This window comes from Oncorhynchus nerka, linkage group LG2 (genome assembly GCF_034236695.1).
Source record: "Oncorhynchus nerka isolate Pitt River linkage group LG2, Oner_Uvic_2.0, whole genome shotgun sequence".
NCBI classification, from domain to species: Eukaryota; Metazoa; Chordata; class Actinopteri; order Salmoniformes; family Salmonidae; genus Oncorhynchus; species Oncorhynchus nerka.
The window spans coordinates 13332213-13348252 of record NC_088397.1 but is presented as its reverse complement, the minus strand read 5'-3'; the positions used below and the strand labels follow the sequence as shown (position 1 = coordinate 13348252).

The 16040-nt window shown below is 40.7% G+C and overlaps 2 protein-coding genes across 4 annotated transcripts; both read right to left on the bottom strand.

Moving 5' to 3' along the window:
• Window positions 1-588: 588 nt before the first annotated feature.
• On the bottom strand, window positions 589-5838 carry slc19a2 (solute carrier family 19 member 2). 2 transcript variants are annotated; one of them, XM_065023318.1, is made up of 6 exons: window positions 5420-5838; window positions 4307-4861; window positions 3700-3946; window positions 3306-3498; window positions 2352-2493; window positions 589-2223 (listed from the first exon to the last, which is right to left on the bottom strand). In XM_065023318.1, exons 1-6 carry the CDS (start codon window positions 5540-5542, stop codon window positions 2032-2034), a joined length of 1452 nt encoding a protein of 483 aa, XP_064879390.1. In that variant the 5' UTR covers window positions 5543-5838; the 3' UTR covers window positions 589-2031. The 2 variants fall into 2 exon arrangements, with proteins under 2 accessions (XP_064879390.1, XP_064879389.1); XM_065023317.1 differs by having other exon boundaries at window positions 4298-4861; window positions 5420-5837.
• A 465-nt stretch (window positions 5839-6303) lies between these two features.
• Window positions 6304-12209, bottom strand: atg3 (autophagy related 3). 2 transcript variants are annotated; one of them, XM_029643544.2, is made up of 12 exons: window positions 12036-12209; window positions 11585-11626; window positions 11311-11360; window positions 10891-10997; window positions 10369-10476; window positions 10188-10237; window positions 9963-10053; window positions 9244-9278; window positions 8973-9128; window positions 8352-8479; window positions 8062-8130; window positions 6304-7493 (listed from the first exon to the last, which is right to left on the bottom strand). In XM_029643544.2, the coding sequence occupies exons 1-12, from the start codon at window positions 12105-12107 to the stop codon at window positions 7391-7393; spliced, it is 1011 nt and encodes a 336-aa protein (XP_029499404.2). In that variant the 5' UTR covers window positions 12108-12209; the 3' UTR covers window positions 6304-7390. The 2 variants fall into 2 exon arrangements, with proteins under 2 accessions (XP_029499404.2, XP_029499405.2); XM_029643545.2 differs by having other exon boundaries at window positions 10891-10961; window positions 12036-12207.
• Window positions 12210-16040: the final 3831 nt, after the last annotated feature.

Genomic DNA, 16040 nt, shown 5'->3' with positions numbered 1-16040 from the left:
AATGACTAGGTAGTTACAGTATGAATGACTAGGTAGTTACAGTATGAATGACTAGGTAGTTACAGTACGAATGACTAGGTAGTTACAGTATGAATGACTAGGTAGTTACAGTATGAATGACTAGTTAGTTACAGTATGAATGACTAGTTAGTTACAGTATGAATGACTAGTTAGTTACAGTATGAATGACTAGTTAGTTACAGTATGAATGACTAGGTAGTTACAGTATGAATGACTAGTTAGTTACAGTATGAATGACTAGGTAGTTACAGTATGAATGACTAGTTAGTTACAGTATGAATGACTAGGTAGTTACAGTGTGAATGACTAGGTAGTTACAGTATGAATGACTAGGTAGTTACAGTACTAATTACAAAGACATGGTAATTGCAATGAAACTATTGAATATGAATAAAAATCCAGTATCTGGATTAGAAGCTACATTTGTATATTTATGTAACCAGAATAAAAGCATCAGGTTGCTTCAGTCTCAACACTAGAGTTGTTTTAAATACGTACTGATATTATGATGCATGCTGGGTGACGTGAGCACAAATGTTTGTATTCAGAAAGAAGAAACAAATGTCCTACATTTGTAAACCTTTTATACTACAAAACTATTTGTTTATTGAAAAACATTACACATAAGAACAAAAACAGGGAAGACTGAAGAGAGAATGTAGTGACTGTGAAGTCCAAATGAACATATTGTAAAAATATAAAATAAACATGAATTGATCTGTAAAACGCCTACTATAATTAGGTGCTCTGTTCAATCATACCATCTGCATAGCGGTTGTTTTGGCGGTGTCGGAGGTGGAAATGCTTTAGAGCTGTCAAATCCACAAGCTGCTCCCAGCATAACACCTAAAGCGGACCTCGCCATTGGCTGCATGAAGTCCCATGCAGCCTTGTTTACAAGTTAGAACAGTGGAATGTGAGATGTCATCTACACTTCGATTAGCGGGTGTCAGCTAACTGCGGTTAACACTCGATCTGATTGAATCCAGGCCTTAGTATCATGACATAAATATGTTACCAACATGATTAAAGATGACAAGGTTCTCATTATGACTAAAGAAAACAGAACGAGGCTAATCTTTTGACTATTTTAGGGGATGCTCTTGTAACAGAGGCAGCACGTTGTGTAAGCGGTAAGTTAGAACATGTACTGTAGATGCTTTTGGGCTTTCAGTGACCACCAGACAACACTGAATCAGCTCTCAGTACATAATCATCACCTTCAGTCATCTGCTACAGCGCTCAGCCTTTCAACTACTGGGATTTGTATTGATAGTAAAAACAAGCTAATTTGTATTAATACAGTATAGTTGAACCACTTCAGTGGTAGACCTACATTCAAGGCCAGTGAATATAATACAATAATATACTGTAAATATGGCCTCCAACTCCATGTCAATCACTTACATATGCTTTTCATTTTTGACCCATGAATGTATGGTTAACACGTAGTAGCTAGATATTAGATGGCCATATTTATCTTAAGACACTTGACAATCTATTGCTGATCAATTAAATCTTTGCGACATTTGATTCGATGCTTGTGGGTACATTTTATAAAAAGCTATTCTTGCAACAATTGAACTCTAACAATTCATAACATATTTCCAGCAGTTCAGAATGTAACATGTATTGCTTATCCTTTGACTGCCTTTGGTAGTTAAGACAAGGATTTGAAGTGTGAAAATCAGATAGCAGGCCGACGACCATTATGCAACATACACCACAAACAAAGCCTAAATATAGGCGAACTACACATTTTCATTAAACCCATAAGGCTATCATATAAACATTAACATGTTATACTCTGCAAGTGTTTTTAGGCCTGCACCCAATCCATGAACCATGTGCTTGAGCAAGCGAAGGCGTACAACACACTTGCATGGTGTGATGACCCCGGTTGGGGTCAATTCCATTTCAAATCATCCTGAATTGACTGAGTTTAAGTGGAATTGGGTCCAACACTGGTCCTGACGTGTTCCTCTGTAGTACTGCACCATAAACAGGTAGTCATGTCCCTGTGATCTGCTGCAGCTCGTTGAGGGGAGGAGAGTCTCTGCTAAGGCAGTCTGACTCAGTCTCTCCACTATCAGTCTGAGGCTGGGCCACTGGCTGGGATCTTCTCCTCAACACCAGCTTGTACAGCCCGGCCATGAGGAAGATCACTGCGATCACAGCGAAGTAGCTGGCGTATATGAGAAACTGTGAGACGGAGAGAGAGAAAATATTTATCAAGCTACATCAGTGTTGTAACAGTAATACGACTCTTTAAAAGCAAAACATATTTCACATCCAAACATCATGGATAGTATTGTCTTTAGACAAGTTACCTGTGGGAAAATGTCCAGGCCCAGCCCGACAGAGTCCACTACCACAACAGTAAGCAGAGTCTGAAGCAGCAGGGCAATGAAAGTGTTCACTCCAAACACTAAGGCATATCGCTGCATACTCAGGTTGGCAGCAATCTGAAACCTGGTGGAGCACAAAAGATTGTCTTTAGAAATACAATTTAAAACATAAAAAGTAGAGTTTGAATACACAGTAGAAAGATGAAATTGAATACACAGTTAAGATATGTCATAGGTAGACACCTAGCTACAGTAGAAGCCTACAGCAATGATACAATTGAGTCAAAACATTACTAACAAACTTTAAATCCCTGGGCATCATATGGTTTTCAGGGGATGTCTGTCCTAATCACTTAGCGATGGTTATATCATGTACTGTAGGTCAGGATGTCTGTCTGTCCTAATCACGTAGCGATGGTTATATCATGTACTGTAGGTCAGGATGTCTGTCTGTCCTAATCACGTAGCGATGGTTATATCATGTACTGTAGGTCAGGATGTCTGTCCTAATCACGTAGCGATGGTTATATCATGTACTGTAGGTCAGGATGTCTGTCTGTCCTAATCACGTAGCGATGGTTATATCATGTACTGTAGGTCAGGATGTCTGTCTGTCCTAATCACGTAGCGATGGTTATATCATGTACTGTAGGTCAGGATGTCTGTCTGTCCTAATCACGTAGCGATGGTTATATCATGTACTGTAGGTCAGGATGTCTGGTTAATATCGATGGTTATATCATGTACTGTAGGTCAGGATGTCTGTCTGTCCTAATCACGTAGCGATGGTTATATCATGTACTGTAGGTCAGGATGTCTGTCTGTCCTAATCACGTAGCGATGGTTATATCATGTACTGTAGGTCAGGATGTCTGTCTGTCCTAATCACGTAGCGATCATGTACTGTAGGTCAGGATGTCTGTCTGTCCTACTCACGTAGCGATGGTTATCAGCAGCATGTAGGTGGCTCTGAAGACCACATAGGAGGTGTAGCACACCCAGATGTTCCTGATGGTGTCCATGAGGTACACAGCCACAGCCATGACCACTGAGAAGATGCAGAGAGCCAGCTCTCCCCAGACTGCCCAGGAGACCTTGATGGAGCCCACCCCGAAGGCTGCTAACGCACCTAAGCACAGACACCAGGGGCGTGATCAGTCAGCAGACAAACAGAACATGCATTGAAATTAAAATGTGCATTCTTATTTGATTAGTTCTGTTTCCAGGCTGACTTGGAAGTATGGTAACGCAAGACTATTCTTTAATCAGTTCAAGTAGTATATTCTCAGGTTCTAATTAATCTGAAACGGTACTTCATCATCAACTTTACCTAACAAGGTGGAGACGGTCTCCACGTATCCATTGTAGATCTCAAACTCCTGGGAGGGCAGGACTTTCTCCCACAGGGCCTGAACATAGTTGACCACCTGGAAGTAGCCACACGTAGAGAGGGCCCACCACACCGACCAAGCCAGGAGGGCAGGGCATGAGTAGCACTGCAGGAAGTCTTCCCATAGGATCCTTAACACGTCCACTAAGCCACTGCTAGCTCCACCCCCATCACTGGCCGTCACGACCTGAGTGAAGAAAATTGTACACAGAGTTGAGTAAGAACTTGCATAAGAATCAACGGACTCAAATGCTCTGGAAAAAAACTGCTTCCTGAAAGTGAGTGATGAAGCAAGGTTTTAGTTCAAAGTCTTTTTTGTAAATGCTCTAGTATTGCAGCATTCAATGGTGTCAATCTAGTGTCTTTCAATTTGGGACAGCAGAGTTGCATGACATCAATTAATAAACAACAATTAATGGTTTTAACTCACAGAGCTACAACATGGTTCAACAACATTACTCAGTCCTTCAAAGAGGCCATGGTGACCTGTCTTACCAAAAAAACATCACACAAAAAAACACAAAAAAAAGAGGCTCACCATGGTGACCTCATCAATCTTCAGAGGTACTTTGCTCTCAGGGTCCTCTGCTTCATCCATGGGAACCCTGCTGTTCTGATGCACCGGCTTCTCCCCCTCTGTCCCCTGGCGCTTATGGAAGAACAAGCTCTTACTGGGCATGGGCAAAAACCAGGGCGCCACGAAGGCCAAGATGGCCGACACCAATGTGATAATACAGAGGTAGAGCAGCCGGATCTGAGCCACAGACACTAGCAGCTGCCCAGCCAGCGAGCCAGCAGCGGAGCCCAGTAACGTAATACTACGACAGTAACCAGTGACTCTCTGGTACTGGGCCGGCTCCACCACACTGTAGATGTAAGAGTAGTAGGCTATGTCTGTGGCAGTGGCGAGGCCAAAGAACAACTCCAGAAGCTGCATGGCCAGCACACCCTGGGCCTTCACTAGCATAAAGTAGGTCACTACCAAGCTCACCGCCTGCAGGATCAGCACAGGCTTGTAACACAGGTAGTCCGTGGCCAGGAAGACTGGGAAGAGTAGCACGAGGTAGGAATAGGTCCATATTGGGTAGATTTCATTTACAAGCTGTGGACAGAGGATATGTAGACAAAGTCAGCCATGTTATTGTAATTCACTACTAAGGGCAAAAAATATAAACGCTTCCAATGGACAAAAATGCGATGTAAGGCTAATATTCAAGGTTGCTGCCTGTTTAGCTCTTACAAAGCAATAAGTAACCTCCATATTAGTTAACTAGGCTACATCTCTTCATTGGTGCCACAAGGGAAAAGCAATTATTTTCGGATTTGAGATAAATTTGTTTTTTTTCTCCAAAGGATTTGAGACCACATGAGCTAGTGGTCCTATTAAGAAAATATTTCAAGGATTGTAGTCAAACTGGATTAGCACGAGAACACAGAAACAATGTTAGTAAAATAAAGTTACAGAAGAGCCACCGGTTCTCTTGGTTGTAACGTTATATTGGTGATAAAGAAATGTAAAAGAAATACCATTAGCATGGTGATTGCATTAACGTTACAAATATTCACATGTAAACAATACGTTATTTTGTAGAGTTAGCTGGCGAAATGTAGTTGCTTTTTGTACAACGAACAAGAAACTAATGCTCGTCCTTCCACTTACCTCTGTTTCAGTAAGGTTTTTATCAGGTCCCATCAAAAACGCAGTTAAGAAAGGCTCAGAAGGTCGGAGATTAGAGAAGAATCCATAAACACAAAGTAAGATCGTGGGATATAGTTGAGACATGTCAACCCAAAAAAGCACACCATAACATGACCTCCACCACCACTGTCGCTAGATTTGATCTGACAGCAATATGGAAAACCAAATGAAAATATTGTGCGTCGCAGTAAAATGACGACAGAACCTTCGGCCAATTAAATGAGAGCCAAGAGAGGGTTCGTCTAAGGCAACAAAATAAAAGAGTATTTAAAAAACAAAATGAGGCACACACGCTGGTATACTTACCAAAGTTATTACATTCTCTTAATCAGATTCTGGCCATTATTATTGATGTTTATATTAATGTGTATGCAGGGCTCATCTGTAAAACTTGTAAGTCGCTCTGGATAAGAGCGTCTGCTAAATGACTTAAATGTAAATGTAATGTAAAAGAGACCTTGGTTTCAGAATGACTCACTGTCAAAAAAGGTTCAATAAAATACGAATTTAGTCTGGCTACAAACTCATGACATAACTATTCATAGACCAGGCATACATTTTAATTTAGCTATCAATTTGCTGAGAAAATAATATCATTTGGGGCGGCAGGGTAGCCTAGTGGTTAGAGCATTGGACTAGTAACCGAAAGGTTACAAGTTCAAACCCCCGAGCTGACATCCGTCGTTCTGCCCCTGAACAGGCAGTTAACCCACTGTTCCTAGGCCGTCATTGAAAATAAGAATTTGTTCTTAACTGACTGAGTAAAAAAGGTAAAATAAAATTTCAGATGCCATGTGCTTTATAATGTGGTAGGCAGTTTATAACAGCATAATGTATACAATCAATGATATTGGGGATTTTTATTGCTATAAATGTACATTACTTTAACATGTTCAGTGTGTTACGACTGAGCTATTACACAAGGAGTCTATAGGATCAACAGATAAAGGGCAGACCTGTCCAGCTGATTCTCAGGAAAAGATCAAGTACTCTAGAGTCAGTTACTCAGACATTTTACAGTCAATATTTCAGCATTAATGAGTGAGTTATACATACTGTTAAGAGAACTATAGTTTACAATGAATGCACTGTGCAGAAGTGACATCTTTCTATATTAGAGAAGACTCAGTCAAACTCCTGATATACCGTGTCTTTGAATAATCTGGTGATACAGGTAGCCTGTAAAAATGGTAACGCTCACATATTCATATGACACAATCATGACGTCATCTCTACAGGACAAGACAGTGGAACTAGGAACAGGGTCCCAAAAAAATAAAAAAGGAAAAAAGAAGAGCTGGGCAAAGAAAACTCCCAAAAAGGACACAGACCCCACTTACAGGAACCAACAATGGTCCTGGGCCCAAAAGACCATGTACACTTTACCATTAAGACAAACTGGCATTGGTCTGAAACAGTAAAGAGGTCCAAACATTAGTCCAGCATCACACTGAAAAAGCTATAATGTGGACAAAACATTTGTTAGATTTCTTTCAACAACATTTAATTGGTAAGCATTTGAGAGGACATTAGTGGCACCATTACTATGGTAAAAAAAAGGTGTGGTTATAAAAACAAAATGGAGAAAACTTGAAAGCCTGTCTGTCAGTGAATTAATGTAAAATAAATATTGTTATCTTTGAATGGTTGTTAATGGCAGAGCTGGGCATTTGCCAAGTACAGAGTGAGAATCTTCCAGACAAAAACACTGCGAGATCGGTCACCACATAAAGCCATTACATCATTGGGATTACAGCAACATCTGTACACACCCATCAACCCCTCAGCGATTGAACCTATTCCCACGCAAAGAGGGTCAGAGTACCCAGAATATTCCAAGAGTCATTCCCAGAGATAACATTCCATACCCCACTAACGCTGCCAGCCAGAAGACAGATTCCTCCTACACTCAAAGATGTTTGCAAGAGTAGCCTACACCTCTGTAGGATGGAGCTTCATGTTGAAGTGCCTTGTGTAGTCGTATTCTATCGTGGGGATGACGGCCTGGACAAACTTCAAGAAAATCAACAGATACCTGAAACATGAAGTTAAGGAATAATGTGTAGGCAAGAATGGAAGAGAAACAATATTAGCAAGATCACTTCTATTTACAACTCATCTTAGCTTGGGTTACATTGAATTATACCACTGCATTTTTGAATACTTTTTCACTATAAAGCACAGTATATCAGCATGTTAGAATTCAACTATAGCCATTGAATTCTACAGTGTTTGAGCTGCGTTTGAAAGCAAAAGTCGAATTGAAAACATTGAATTTGATTTTTGATAACAGCAAGCTACGACTGACGGTTTCTTTGTTTGGTTACAAAGGCAACTACTGTAGTTATCTAGTAAACTTGCTAGATACTTCAGTGGATGTTGAAAACATTTCAAGCAGAACATTTGTTAAATTATAGCCATGGTATGAAAGGAATAATGAACTCGTTCCCTGGATATTAACGCAACTCTGTGGAAAGTAAGTCGTTCATTATTTTCCATAGATCACATGGCCCCTCTTCCATAATGATACATACACTTAAAATCACCAAGCTGCATTAAAAACACCTGACTTCAGCTGAGCCGACAATTCACTTAAAGGATGCATATGAACTCCAAGCTCTCCTCCCCCTTCCGCCACCGTCTCGATGATCCTTTTCATCACTTCAGCATGTCTGCAAAACAGGAAGTGGCAACATTAGTTCACAGGACCATAAGCGCTCCCTCGATGAGTATTACAGTCGGATCAGGGCCCGTACTCAAAGTTTTTCAGAATAGGGGTTCTGATGTGGGATCAGTCTTAGATTATAATGAATAGAAAGGGGGACCTGATCCTAGATCAGCACTCCTCCGACTTTGAGTCAATGAAAGCATGTTCATGATCTCTTGCTTTTACCTGCAGGGATGCACGGAGCACATGGCTGGGGGTGGTAGGTGGGGGTGATTTTCGATGGTGACGGTTTTCTTCACATGATCCTGGCTGATGTCCTCATACATCTGATCCACTGTCAGGGGCTGTCTGTCCTGTAGGAGTGAGAGGGGAAATGGTCAACAGAACGTAGAACCCAGGATATCAGTTTCCCAGGTAAGTCAAAGACATCATTCTTCCTCAGCTGTAAGAACACATCTTGGGATTTACATCCTCAGTAATATTCACAATGCAATCCAAAAGGACACACAGCAGTATCTACATGCCAACATGTTTTGTTACTGTGCACATGGGATGCACTTTTTGGTCTACCCAAGAAACCCAGTTACACTAAGCTGACTCTGTACTGCTGAGAGCTAGTTTACAAATCAAACACATTTTAATGTCACATGCGCAGAATACAAAAGGTGTAGACCTTACAAGCCCTTAACCAACAATGCAGTTAAGAAAAATATGTGTTAAAGTATTTACTAAAATAAACTGAAGTAAAAAATAAAATAAATAATTAAGGAGCAACAATAAAATAACAGTAGCAAGGCTATATACAGGGGGTACCGATACAGAGTCAATGTACAGTAAGTGTGTTACCTCATCGTATCCAAATAGCCAGAGTCGAGGAGTCTGATAGTATTTGTCATATGTGATGTAGAGGTCATAGGTTCGAGTCTGCAAGATGTCATCGCTCCCAGCTTCTCCCGTTTTGGATTTAGACAAGTCCACCATTTTACTGGTGTCCAGGGTGGCCTAGAGACATATGGGAAAGAAGAAAAAAATGAAGTGAAAAATGGGGAATAGAGACACTTCCTGGAAACGGAAGCAATGTACAATAAAAGTTACAACAATACTGTGAACTTCTGACCTCATCTGTTTCCAGTAGTCCACTCTCCTCATACTCTGAAAGAACAGAACAAGACAAACTGAACCATTACATTACTTTATTAACTATGAAAGTCAGTTAAGAACAAATTCTTATTTACAATGACGGCCTACCAAAAGGCCTCCTGCGGGGGCGGGGGTTAAAAATACACAAAAAAAAAATAGGACAAAACACACATCACAACTAGTGAAGTATAACCACAGAACAATGAGATATCAGATATTTCACCGGACGTATAAATGTGAAGCATCCGCTTGGAGTTTCCACTCACTACCAAATATGGTAGTGAAAGGAAGCCCAACGGCCGGGAGTGGGAGAAGACGGAGATGGATTTTGGCCGACATTCTGCTAATTTCTCATCGATTAAACATTTGATCTCAATTCAATTTTCCGTCCCCAAAACTAAAATATGCTACAAACATAATCAAGTAAGTTTTGTATACTTTACCCGTTGCCAAAGTTTTAAAAAATGGTGTTGTTTAGGAGTGTAAAGGAGAGTTATTGCACAAACCCACTTCAAATAGGTGTTCCCTAATGGAAATATGCACGTGTGCTAGGACGCACCAATTAAGATCTCGTTAGCTCGTGTTTGCCTCTGCCCACTATGACTAATTTGTTCCCGTTAGACCATAGCTCTTTGTTTCAATCTTGGCTTAGTTATACAAGTCTTTGGAATATTCCTTGAGGAGTAGAGTAGACACCTTCCATATCTGCTGCCTCGTCTTCATCATCATCATCATCATCATCATCTCCGTTCCCACAAGCACCAGAGTTCACATTCATGTTCATGTCCTTTCAAAACAAAGGAATACAACTATGTTAAGACGTCTGAAATGGTATTAATCTAAGGTTGTTAATTTGAAACATTCATTAGCAATGCAGAATACTAGGATTCAATAACAAAACGTAAGGTCCATCATATTTACCTTGTTGTCCAATGAGATTTCTCCTACAGCTTCTGTAACTCCCCCTATACCTAAAATATCAATCTGAAATATAACATTCCTGGACAAACAAAACCAAAAGCTAACTTTATTTATAATGTATTCCTGGTAAAAGACCCAAGAAAACGAACCATTGTCACAGGAAATGTCTAAAGTGTCCAACCTGAGTTGTGGTAGGTGTCGACCCATCCTCCATCTCCGTCATCCTCCTCTATGATGGCTTCCAGTTCATCACAATACTCCATCTGTTTACAGCGCTTGTAGCAGGGAACTGTAGGTACACACACAAAATATACATTACTACAGCAACAATAAGGACAAGTAACAGTTTTGTAGAGAAAGCACCAATTTAATAAATGGATCACTAGTCACTTTAACAATGCCACTTAAATAATGTTTACATATCTTATCTCATATGTATAAACTGTATTTTACACCGTTTATTGCATCTTGTCTATGCCGCTCGGTCAATGCTCATCCATATATTTATACCTATATATTCTTATTCCATTCCTTTACTTAGATTTGTGTGTATTAGGGAGTTGTTGTGGAATTGTTAGATTACTTGTTAGATATTGCTGCACTGTTAGAACTAGAAACACAAGCATTTCGCTACACTCGCAATAACATCTGCTAACCATGTGTATGTGACCAATAACATTTGATTTGAGTTCACAGTTCTTACCATTGCGAGTCAATAGGAACTGCTTATCCTTGGGTAAATACGGCTTCACCTTCTCCTCTTCCCCAGACACCCTGGATGGAATAAACATGATGTGACATCTGGGACTACTGTGCTGTCAAAACATCATACTGTAGTTGATGCTATATTTGGAGACAGCATAACATCCATCCAGAATAATTACATGTTCATATCAGATGAATTAGATTGGAGAAATTAAGTGCAATTTAGCTGACTACAATATCATATTAGAGGTGCGATAAAGTCCATTTCAATTCCTGTTAGTTGAACTGGACATCGGAACATGGGCATTTCTTCATAAGAGTGTAATTCAATTTCAGAATTGACTTGGATGGAGCCAACCCATGTCCTGGGGTAGCGTGTACAATATTGAGTATCAATCTTACTCCAATGGACACTCACCATTTCCATGTGGGGCAGTGATGAACAAGGTGATCTCCAGCAGCTACAAACTAATGGAGAGAAAATAGAGATTTAATAGGAAGTTGTAATAGTTCAGTCAGATGACAATTACTCTGTGGGTTGGGGGAAAGGAGCTTTTTGGAATTGTGACCTACTTCTCCAAATCTCTTTCAGTTGCACTTATTTGCCCAAATGATGAAAGCCTACATACGTGTGACTTGTTGGGCTTTCTACGTGACTCAGTTACAAATGATACCAAAGACAACTTCCTCACCTCTTCTGGAGTGATAACTCCTGTCTCCTTGAATTTGGATTCCTATCAGACAAAATAATGAAGTAATATTATTGTTGAGTTGGCAGTTTGGTATATTTAACGTGTGTGACTGCCTGCAAACAATTTCATTACAGAGGAGGTTAGACATTCCATTCTTAATTGCTTAAACAGTGACTGTCACATTTCTCAAGTGTGATAACTGAAATCATGCGAAGCTAACGTTAGCTACATTGACAAGACAGTCATCAACGCCATGAAACCTCTAAATATTTCATAAACCGAGATTATACACTGCAATAGGACTGTAAACAGCGAATTGTAGCTACATAATACATGTTGAGAGCACTTGAGAAGACTTCCCGATAAAGCATGCTAGCATGTTAGCATCTTACACATCACTGCTGAGTGATAGCAATCTACAGTGGCTAGCGATACAGCTAATATAGCTTACCTTCAGCACTGGAGTAAAAAACTCGGCTACACCAAGGGCCGTGCCTTTTACGGAATTAATGGCGTTCTGCATGTTAGCTATCAGATCGATCCCCGACAGATGTGTGCGTCTTCAAATGCCGAAAGACCGTCGGTTTCAGTTGTTTTTTTGTCAGCAACAGATCACATGACTTGTCATTTGAAAATCCCCTTCCGCTGTTAAAGTCTCGAGAGATTTGTCTGGACGGCTCAAGGGTTGCCCGATCATGACTGGCCCAGGTCCCAAGGGAAAGTTAAATACATTTGAGTTCTTCAATCTGGAATAAGACCTTTATTCAGCATACATACAGGTAACTGCCAAAATGAAGGAAACACCAACATAGGGAACACGAGCCACCAGAACAGCTTCAATGTGCCATGCCATAGATTCTTCAAGTATCTGTTACTCTATTGGAGGGATGTGACATTATTCCTCCACGAGAAATTTCATAATTTGGCGTTTTGTTGATGGTTTTTAAAGCTGATCCAGAATCTCTCATAAGTGTTCAATTGGGTTGAGATCTGATGACTGAGAAACACACAACCGTTTAAACCCCCTCTGCTCTTTTGAGTCCTCTATTTCAAAGTCACTTAGATCTCTTCTTCAAGCCATGGTAGAAAAATGACGGGAAACTGGGAATTTGTAAACAGGGGAGTGTTGAGCTCTACAGCAGACTCGCACAATTCAATCGCTGTTTGAACACTATTTTCTGTCCCCCCCCAAAATATATTTGTAGATAACTGGCCCTCTTTCTGGGACTCACACACAGCAGGACCAAGCCTGGCATGATCAGGAGTGACAGCCTATCTTAGCTGGAGGGGTGCTCTCATCTTCCCTATCAACATAGACAGGGCTCGAACTCCTCTAGCTCCACAATGAGATGGGGTGCAGGCCAGGCAGTAGTCTGTCAGCCAGCCTGCCAGCTTAGTGTAGTCAGCTCAGTTTTTCCCATTCAGACCCTGACTGTGCCTCGATCTAGGTATGGCAAAACTAAACATGGTTTTGTTCGCATTAGCAATCTCACTGGAATAAAGACCTCCTCCATTCCTGTCATTATTGAAAGATATTGTGATAATACTCCACAATGGCTCATAGTAATGGCTAGAATGGTATCAAAGACATGGAAATGTGTTTTATGTGCTCAATACCATTCCATTTCCTCCGTTCCAGGCTCATAGCCATTACTATGAGCCCCTTCTCCCCAATTAAGGTGCCACCGGCCACCTGTGCTCATATCTCAAAATAGGACTACTTAATGTTAGATCCCTCACTTCCAAGGCAGTCATAGGCAATTAACTAATCACTGATCATAAACTTCATGTGATTGGCCTGACTGAAACATGGCTCAAGACTGATTAATATACTGGGTTAAATGAGGCCTCTCCTCCTGGTTACACGAGTGACCAAATCTCCACCAAATTGGGAGTTTTCCAACGAGCTTTGAAAGACAGTACCGTGCAAAATGAAAAAGCCTACAATGCTGCTCGTTCAACCTACCTTTACAACCTGAGGAGAATAAAACACGAGTCAAAATAGATTTCTGATACTGTCGCAAAGCTAACTAAAAAGCAGCATTCCCCAAGTGAGAATGGCCTTTACTTCAGCAGTGATGAATTCATTAACTTCTTTGATGAAAAGATAATGATCATTAAAAAGCAAATTACAGACTCCTGTTTGAATATGCGTATTTCTCCAAAACTCAGTTATAATGAGTCTGCACAGAACTGCCAGGACCTCGGATCAATGGAGACACTCAAGTGTTTTTATCCTGTATATCTCCACACGTTCAAGAAAATAGTCATGCCCTCTAAACCTTCCAGCTGTCTACTGGACCCTATTCCAACTAAACTACAGAAAGAGCTACTTCCTGTGCTTCACCCTCCTATGTTGAACATAATAAATGACTCCCTATCCTCCTGATGTGTACCAAACTCACTAAAAGTGGAAGTAATAAAGCCTCTCCTGAAAAAGCCAAACCTTGACCTGGAAAATGTAAAGCATTATTGGCCTATATTGAATCTCCCATTCCTCTCAATTATTTTGGAAAAAAGCTGTTTCTCATCAACTCACTTTCTTCCTGATGACAAATAATGTATACGAAATGCTCCAATCTTGTTTTAGACTCTATCAAAGTACTGAGACCACACTTGTGAAGGTGGTAAATTACATTTTAATGGCGTCAGACCAAGGCTCTGTGTCTGTCCTCGTGTCCCTAGACTTTAGTGCTGCTTTTGATACCATCAATCACCACATTCTTTTGGAGAGATTGGAAACCCAAATTGGTCTACGCGGACAAGTTCATGCCTGGTTTAGATCTTATCTGTCGGAAAGATATCAGTTAGTCTCTGTGGACGGTTTGTCCTCTGACAAATCAATGTTAAGCTTCGGTATTCCTCAAGGTTCAAATTTAGGACCATTGTTTTCACTATTCTACCTCTTGGTGATGTCATTTGGAAACACAATGTCAACTGTCACTGCTATGCAGACGACACACAGCTGTACATTTCAATGAAACATGGTGAAGCCCCAAAATTGCATACCCTGGAAGCCTGTGTTTCAGACATAAGGAAGACATAAGGAGATTATTAATTATTTTATTATTATTTATTTTATTATTATTTTTGATGAATTGTTTTACTTTTAAACTCAGACAAAACAGTGATGTTGGATCTAGGTCCAAAGAAACAAAGAGATCTGCTGTTTGATCTGACAATTAATCTCAGTGGTTGTACAGTCATCTAAAATAAAACATGAAGGACCTCTGCATTACTCTGGACCCTTATCAACAATATTTTAAAAACAGCTTTTTTTCCATCTTTCTATCATTGCAAAACATTTGGTCAAAAAATCAAAAAGAACAGCTAATCCATGCTTTGTTACTTCAAGATTAGACTACTGAAATGCTCTACTCTCCGGCTACCTGGATAAAGAACAAAATAAATACGTCTGCTAGTGCTAAATACGTCTTCTAGAATCTTGACTAGAACCAAAACACTTGATCATATTACTCCAGTGTTGGTCTCTGTTAAGGTTTGGGCTGATTTCAAGGTTTTCCTGCTAACCTTCAAAGCATTACCTATCTCTCCGATTTGATCCTGCGGTACAAACCTACATGTACAGTCACAAGACGCAGGCCTCCTAATTGTCCCTAGAATTAGCTCCTATAGAGCTCCTATAGAGCTCCATTTTTATGGGATGGTCTGCCGATCCATGTGAAAGATGCAGACTCGGTCTCAACCTTTAAGTCTTTACTGAAGACTCATCTCTTCAGTAGGTCCTGTGATTGAGTGTAGTCTGGCCCAAGAGTGTGAAGGTGAACGGAAAGCCCCTTGCTGTCTCTGCCTGGCTGGCTCCCCTCTCTCCACTGGATTCTCTGCCTCTGACCCTATTACTGGGGCTGAGTCTCTGGCTTTGCTAGTCCCTAAGAGGGGTGCATCACATCGTGCCAGGCATTTTTTGGTATACTGGACTTGAGTGGGTAGAGTGACTGATGTCATCTTCCTGTCTGGTTTTGCACCCCCTTGGGTTCGTGTGGTGGGGGAGATCTTCGTGGGCTATATTTGGTGGTCTGTTGATATCTCTCTGGTGGTGTCGGGGCTCTGCTTTGGCAAAGTGGGTGGGGTTGAAGAACGATCTGGCCTTAATTGTACTCTTATAATCTCCAGCCAGAAGGGGACTGGCCACCCCTCAGAGCCTGGCTTCGCACTAGGTTTCTTCCTAGGTTCCTAGCCACCGGGCTTCCACATCTGCATTGCCTGCTTTTTGGGGTTTTAGGCTGTGTTTCTGTATAAACAATTTGTGACATCTGATTGATGACTCTAAGCATGATGGGATGTTAATTGCTTAATTAACTCAGGAACCACACCTGTGTGGAAGCACCTGCTTTCAATACACTTTGTATCCCTCATTTACTCAAGTGTTTCCTTTATTTGGGCAGTTACCGGTATATCTCCATACAAGATAACAAATATATGCACAACATAAAAG